The 6,825-nt window shown below is 66.3% G+C and overlaps 3 protein-coding genes across 3 annotated transcripts in view; 2 read left to right on the top strand and 1 right to left on the bottom strand.

Annotated features, from left to right (window-relative positions):
• The window catches only part of H696_02149 (hypothetical protein), a 5,411-nt gene extending 3,211 nt beyond the window's left edge, over positions 1-2,200 (top strand). The window contains exons 6-11 of the mRNA XM_009496045.1: positions 110-195; positions 329-405; positions 500-747; positions 898-1,109; positions 1,337-1,466; positions 1,553-2,200. Of these exons, the coding sequence (XP_009494320.1) occupies positions 110-195; positions 329-405; positions 500-747; positions 898-1,109; positions 1,337-1,466; positions 1,553-1,876 (1,077 nt within the window). The 3' untranslated portion in view covers positions 1,877-2,200. The remainder of the gene's footprint in view (positions 1-109; positions 196-328; positions 406-499; positions 748-897; positions 1,110-1,336; positions 1,467-1,552) is intronic.
• Positions 2,201-3,345: 1,145 nt separating this feature from the next.
• Positions 3,346-5,327, top strand: H696_02150 (ubiquinol-cytochrome c reductase cytochrome c1 subunit). The gene is made up of 5 exons (XM_009496046.1): positions 3,346-3,429; positions 3,862-3,884; positions 4,005-4,344; positions 4,505-4,867; positions 5,037-5,327. The coding sequence occupies exons 3-5, from the start codon at positions 4,009-4,011 to the stop codon at positions 5,145-5,147; spliced, it is 810 nt and encodes a 269-aa protein (XP_009494321.1). The 5' UTR covers positions 3,346-3,429; positions 3,862-3,884; positions 4,005-4,008; the 3' UTR covers positions 5,148-5,327.
• A 659-nt stretch (positions 5,328-5,986) lies between these two features.
• H696_02151 (hypothetical protein) lies at positions 5,987-6,736 on the bottom strand. Its single transcript, XM_009496047.1, has 2 exons — positions 6,486-6,736; positions 5,987-6,356 (listed from the first exon to the last, which is right to left on the bottom strand). The coding sequence occupies exons 1-2, from the start codon at positions 6,589-6,591 to the stop codon at positions 6,025-6,027; spliced, it is 438 nt and encodes a 145-aa protein (XP_009494322.1). The 5' UTR covers positions 6,592-6,736; the 3' UTR covers positions 5,987-6,024.
• Positions 6,737-6,825: the final 89 nt, after the last annotated feature.

Genomic DNA, 6,825 nt, shown 5'->3' on the forward strand with positions numbered 1-6,825 from the left:
CCCCCCCCCCCCCACGCCACACGCCCCGTGCCATACCATGCCGCGTTCTCCCCTCCCTCTCGCGTGCCTGTCCGACCGAATGGCGGGGCCTGGGTCTTGTCCCCTGCAGAAGAAGGAGATCACCCCGGAGCTGCAGGATCTCCTGAACAAGATCGTGCCGACCGTCATCGAGATGCTGGTGGCCGATGTGGATCCGTGCGTTTGGCGAGGGCCGACTGCTGGCTGGCTTTTTTGGCCGACCCTTTTCTTTTCTCCTCTCTCACACCGGATCTCGCATCCGCCGCGCGTCCCTCCCCTACCCCCCCTCCCCCTGCCTCCCCGTTCCCAGTGAGGTCTCTCGCGAGTGTATCTCCATCATCAGCGAGATGCTGCGCCATGTTGGCCCCTGCCTGCTGACCGAGGAGTGTGCGTCTCCCTCCTCGCGGCTGGCCCCTCTCTGTCTGTTCCCCTGCGCGCATGCGCACGCACAGGCGGCCTGCTAACCCTGTTTTGTGCCCAGCCTTCTCCGAGATCTCCACCATCCTGGTGATGATCTTCAGCGGCCAGCTTCCCTGCCAGATGGACGATGATGATGACGACGACGAGGAGGAGGACAAGAGCCACGACGGTGGCGATGCCGACATGTCCGAGTTCGAGCTCATGATCCTCGAGTCCGGTGCCGATCTGGCTGGCTCGCTGGCGCTCACCTACCCGGCGCATTTCGGTCCTGTCCTGCAGAAGGCCTACCCCCACCTCATCAAGTTCGGCGTGCGTCGGCATCCCCTTTCTCTCTCTCTCTCTCTCTCTCTCTCTCTCTCTTTCTCTCTTTCTCTCCGAGCGTCTCCCCCTTCCCTGTATGCACGTGCTTTCTGACACCCGCCCCGCCCCGCTGCCGCCGTCTCGTCCCCTCTCGCACAGTCCCCCAAGAGCACCGACCACCTCCGGTCCATGGTTGTTGGCTGCCTGGCCGAGGTTGCTGAGGGCATGATCCACCCCCATCTGGCCCCCTTCGCCGAGAGCATGGCCACCGGCTTCATGAGTGCCTTCAGCGACAAGGAGCCCGAGGTCCGCCGCAATGCCGCTTACGGCCTGGGCTGCACCTACTTCAATGCCCCGGACAGCCTGCAGGCGTACGTGCTGCTTCCAACTTCGCTTTCTGCCCGCGTGCTTCTTGATTTCCCCTTTTCCTTTGAACGGGGCGCGGCCTTCGCTTCGCCCCGGGCCATTCCTCTCTTAGTCCACCGTGTCATGCCCATCGCCCTACGCACGCACACGCACACGCACACACACACGCACACACACACGCACTTGAACCTGACGCATGCGCGCCTCCCTTTCACCCATTCACTGCACACAGTCACGCCCAGTCGATCCTCATCAGCCTGAACAAGCTCAGCCACGACAAGAGCGCCGAGGTCAAGGACCATGCGGTTGGCGCCGTGGCCCGCATGATTCTTGCCACTCCCGAGGCTGTTCCGCTGGAGTCGGTACGTGACCAGTCCCATGTCTGTCCGTTTGTCCCTCTCCTGCCCCCCCACTAACACCCTTCCCCTTTTCACGCACGCGCACACAGATCGTCCCCACCATTCTCAAGAACCACATCCCCCTGAACCAGGTCGACGATGAGGGGGATGTCATCTTCAACTGCCTGACCCGCGTGCTGGCCCTCCGCCCGGATATCATCAACGTGGCCCAGGACGATGCGCTGGCCCTGCACCTGGTGTCCAACACCGCTGCCATGCTGTCCGTGTCGGACATCCGCACCCCGGTCATCGAGGCTGGCAAGGGCTTCCTGAAGGCCGTGGCCGAGGCCATGGGCCTGGACAAGTTCAAGCAGCTGGCCGCCACCCTGGACGCCGGCAAGCAGGCCCTCCTCGGCCAGCTTCTCTTCAACTAAGCAGTGGGCTTCCTCTCGACCACCGCGCCTTCCCTGAGGAGGCGCCACAACAACCGTCAAGAGGAGGAGTGCGCGGGGCCGGGGCCCGGGGCCCGGGGGAGGCCTCGCACGGTGTGCTACCCTGTGTGCCGCTCGCTCTCCCCCTCTCCCCTGGCGTTCTCCCGCCTCTCCTCATCTCGCCTCTTTCCTCCGCCATGTGCATCACCCCCCTCCCCCCCGTGTGCACACATAGATCCCCTTTTCCCTTCACACGTCCACATGTGCGCGTCCCCCCCTCTTTCTCCCCTTCTCGCCCCTCCAGGAAATATACGCTCCGTGTACGAATGTAAGGACACGCTTGCCGCACGCATGCGCATGTAGTGGCGCATGAAAGCATGCATGCCAAGACTCCCCCCTTCCGGGCCCCGCCACAGACACAGTACTTTGGCCACCGAGGACAGCAGCAAAGAAGATGCCGGGGCGGGATGTGTCCGGCCGCAGGGGGAGATGGCCTGCTTGTTGGTGGAGCAAATGCGTGCATCTTCAAACCGGGCACGCGCTCTCCGTGCGCGTTGTGCCCTGGTGCCGATCATCTCTCTCTCTCTCTCTCTCTCTCTCTCTCTCTCTCTCTCTCTCTCTCTCTCTGGCCGGGGTGGGTGGCTGGATGCGCGGGGTGACCGCGGGCGCCCGCATGATTCGGGCGAGGAACACCATTATCACATGCCAACGAAGAGGACACCCTGACCCTCGGCCGCGTTTGTGAGGGGACCCTCGTGGGGTATTTGCTAATATTGTCAGGGGCGCGCGCGCCGCACCGTCGGGGGGGCCCATCTGTCTGTGCATGCGCATATCTGAGCCATCTTGCTTGTGTGTGGGGGGGGGGAGGGGGGCTGGTCCTTCCCCCGGGCAAGGGACAAGGAAGGGGGTTGCTGGCCGCGGAGCCGGGCACTGGTCAGGCAGCATTTAGCGGCTTACATCGGGCGAGGGGGTGGGCAGGACGGCCCTGCTGGTGTCGGGGCAAAGGGTATGAGCGAGGCGCTTGCTCATCGCCTCTCGTCACGGTCCGGCAGCCGGGAGGGCGAGAAAGAGGGGTGGGGGTGCGGGTGTCCTGGCGCCGCCGGTGCAGGGTTCTCGCGCCTGGGCCCGGCCCCGCCCAGGGTGGCGGCGGGGCATCCACACGGCTGCCTAGCAAAAGGGGGAAGCCGGCCGGCCAAGGAGGAGCCCAAAAACGTGCGGTCTGGGACACACGTCCGCGACGCCGGAGGATGGGCTACCCGGTGTGCCCCCTCGCCCCCCACCCCGAGGGGAACAGCGGGGCCAGGGATGTGTCCAGAGGCATCCTCGTGTCAAGCCCCCCAGTCTCCCCCCCCCCCCCCCCCCGTACGGTGCCCGAGCGACATGCTGGGCGGGAGAACTGGCGCAGACAAGGCCCTCAGGGACGCGTAGGGCGGCGGGGCGAGGGAGAAGGCCGGAGAGGGAAGGGCAGCGCACACCCAAGGGGTGGTACGATGGCCTGCCGCTTTGTGTAGCCGATACAGCAGACTTCCACTCTCGGTTTCTTTCCCCCTCCCGATGTTCGCCTTCTCCTCCTCTCCCTCCATCCCCCTCTCTTTCCCTCAGCCTCCACTCGCCTCCTGTGCCATTTTGCCGTCCCTCTCTCTCGCCCACCTGCTGCCTTTTTCATGCGCCCCTGGTGCACATGTGTGCATTCCACCCGCCGCATCTGGCACGGGCCAGTCCGTGTCGCGCGTGTGGGTGTGTGTGCGCGCGCGCGCGCACGCCATGTCACGGGGTGGCCCGGAGCCCCGGCCAGACATTTCGATGCCCGCACATGGGCGCGCCGCTCCTCCCTCCCCTCTCCCCCCTCCCCCTCGGACCCCCTCGGGATGATCACTCCCCCACTCTCTCCTCCCCCTCCTCCTCCTCCTGCCTCCCTCCTGGCCACCCATTAACGAGACCTGTCTGCTTCCGTGTCCCTCACTCTTTCGACGCCGGTGTCCCGCCAGTTGGTTGATCATCAGGCTCCTTTGTATGTGCTCTGCCTGCTGGCTCCCCCCCCCCCCGCTGCTTCCCACCACGACCACTCCCTTTGCTCCTCCTCTAACTCGTCCGCCACTCGCACGCACCCTCCCTCCCTCCCTCCCAACAGAACCATGTCCGTCCGCCTCGGCCTTCTGGCCCTCTCCGGCCCCGCCCTCTACGCCACCGTCTCCTCTGCCAAGAAGATGGAGAACTCCGATGCCCTGCACGCTCCCCACTACCCGTGGCACTTCAACAAGCCGCTCGGCACCTTCGACCACGCCGCTCTGCGCCGTGGTTTCGAGGTGTACAAGCAGGTGTGCGCCTCCTGCCACGGTCTCTCGCGCGTGGCCTTCCGCAACCTGGTCGGCGTGACCCACACCGCCGCCGAGGCCAAGATGCTGGCCGAGGAGATCGAGTTCCAGGACGGCCCCGATGAGAACGGTGACATGTTCATGCGCCCCGGCAAGGTGCGCCAACTGGGCCCCGGCTTGTCCCTCCTCGCCGCGCCCCCCGCCGCCCTCCCCCTGCTCCTCCTCGCCGCGCCCCTTGTTGCTGACTGCCCTCTCCCCTCCCGTCCGCCCTCCTCCTCGCTCGCTCTGGCACGCGTACATCCGCACGCGCCCGCAGCTCTCCGACTACTTCCCCGAGCCCTACGCCAACGAGAACGCCGCCCGCGCCGCCAACAACGGTGCCTACCCCCCGGACCTGTCTCTCATGACCAAGGCCCGCCACAACGGCAGCGACTACCTCTTCGCCCTGCTGATGGGTTACTGCGAGCCCCCTGGCGGTGTTGAGATCCGCGATGGCCTCCACTACAACCCGTACTTCCCCGGTGGTGCCATCGGTATGGCCCGCCAGCTGTTCGATGACATGATCGAGTACGATGACGGCACCCCCGCCACTTCCAGCCAGATGGCCAAGGATGTCACCGAGTTCCTGTCCTGGGCTGCCGAGCCCGAGATGACTGAGCGCAAGCTCATGGGTCTCCGCGTGCGTGCTCTCAATTGCTCTCGCTCTTTCTCCTCCCCCTCGCGAAGAAGGGGGCGACCCACCGTGCCATGCTGCTGCATCCATATAGCCTGTCTGCCCCTTTGCTGACGCTGGAATCCGGCTCCCCCTGGCCCCTTCGATGCCATGTGCGCCCCACCACGCTGTGCAGGCCATGGTCCTCATGACTTTCGCTGCTGCGGCCACCTGGTACATCAAGCGCCACCGGTGGACCGTCATCAAGAACCGCAAGGTCGTCTACAACCCCATGATGAAGAACTAAGTCCCCTGCGGCCCCGCCCCCCCCCCCTTCTGGCGACCACGGCCCCTCGTCTCCCTGGCTGATGGCCGGTCGGTATGTGAGCGTGAGTGTGCGCGCGTGCGCGAGTGTGCCGCCCTCTGTCTGGGATAGGGACCGCTCTGCTCGCCCTCCCCTGTCTCTCTCCCTCCCTCCCTCTCTCTCTCTTCCGTCGGCGGCGCGCCTCGCCGTTCCTTGCTCCACATGCACCCATCTGCGTGGGTATCCCGGGGATGTCGATGGCCCGCCACATTCACGCAGGGAGAGGAGCAATTCGCCCCCCTCTCACACCCACACCCGCGCGCGCGCGCGCGCGCGTGCGCATGTGCCATGTGTCCCCCCCCTCCCCCGCGCCCCTTCCCCTCCGCTCCCTCCCATGTGCTTGCCCATGGCATGGGGCGTCCCCTGGACGTCGGGTTCGGGAGGCGTCGTGGTGTCACGCGCGCGCGTGTGCTCGTCGCTTTTCAGTCACTTTCTCCCCCCTCCTCTCCAGAACTTGCCGGTGCATATCCCACTACACACTGGCCCTTCTCCCCTCCCCCCCCCCCTGTACACGAGCGGGGGCATGTTCGACGTGGACGAATGTGTGGCGTCGTATACACTGCCCGCGTAGCACCTCGTCCCATCCCCCCCCCCCTCCTTTCCCCCTCCCTGCCGCAAACCCAAATACACCCCTGTTGTGAAGATTGCCCCCTCGCCTCCCTCCCCCTCGCGCGCGCGCGCGCGCCTGTCGCATCTCCCCTTTCGGACGGGCGGGAGGGAGACACCCCTGCCCCATGCTTGCTGTGGCCGTGGCCTCTGGGCGGGTGAAAAAGGGCGAAAGGTGGCTCTCTGTTGCGGCACTTTATTTGTCCTTCTCAGTTCATGCTAGGAGGTGCATGACCCGGATGATGTCAGCCAGGTCTGCGGCCAGGGGCTGGAGCTCCGGCGGCAAATCCTGCTCCTCTGGGTCGGCGCAGAACCCGGGTGCCGGCGCTTCGACCGGCGGGACGGACCCATCCGCTCGAAGGATGCGCTCCAGCAGGGCCGCATCCGGCACCAGCGGCGTGAGACGAAGGCCGGGACGCGCATCCGCCCCGCCGCTGGCCGGCCGGGAGCCCGGCTGCAGGAAGACCGGCGTCACGGGGCGCCCATCGCGAGGCGCTGTCGCCGTCGGCCGAGCCTCGCTCCGCTGCTTCAGTGTCTCGGGCATCGCTGCGTGAGAGTAGGCGGGGAGAAGAAGGGGCAGGCAAAGAGTACGCCGTCAGTCATCAAGACGCGCCGGCACATGCATACCCGCCGGGCACCCGGGGCCGGGCGAGATGCCTCCGGCAGAAGACGCACCGGTGTCCAGGCCTGGCGCAGGCTGTGCGAGGGCAGCCGCCGGGCCGGCATTCTCCTTGCTCAAGGACCGCCCGGGGGCGGGAACAGGGGCGAGAAAGGAATCCATGACGCCAGGGGGGAGGGGCGGAGGGCGAGAGCAGAGAGGGCGAGCAAGAGGAAGAGGGCGCTTGCGGGTGTTCCCCCTGCCGGCAGCAGCGACGGGCTCGCGGGCGATATTTTTTATTGTTGTTGTTTTTTTTTCCCTGTTTATTGGCCGCCCCTCTCCCCATCCAAAGCCCCCGCGCCGTAGAACCAGCACCTCCCCAGTGTCTGTCTGGGGGGCGAGGCCGGGGGGGGGGGG

This window comes from Fonticula alba (genome assembly GCF_000388065.1).
Source record: "Fonticula alba strain ATCC 38817 unplaced genomic scaffold supercont2.3, whole genome shotgun sequence".
In the NCBI taxonomy this organism is placed as follows: Eukaryota; order Rotosphaerida; family Fonticulaceae; genus Fonticula; species Fonticula alba.

Coding starts and splice junctions, on each gene's coding strand:
- H696_02151 (XM_009496047.1), bottom strand. CDS start 6,591: ATGGATTCCTTTCTCGCCCCTGTTCCCGCCCCCGGGCGGTCCTTGAGC. Junction 6,357..6,485: donor TGCGCCAGGCCTGGACACCG/GTGCGTCTTCTG, acceptor ACTCTCACGCAG/CGATGCCCGAGACACTGAAG.
- H696_02150 (XM_009496046.1), top strand. CDS start 4,009: ATGTCCGTCCGCCTCGGCCTTCTGGCCCTCTCCGGCCCCGCCCTCTAC. Junction 4,345..4,504: donor TGTTCATGCGCCCCGGCAAG/GTGCGCCAACTG, acceptor ACGCGCCCGCAG/CTCTCCGACTACTTCCCCGA. Junction 4,868..5,036: donor GCAAGCTCATGGGTCTCCGC/GTGCGTGCTCTC, acceptor CACGCTGTGCAG/GCCATGGTCCTCATGACTTT.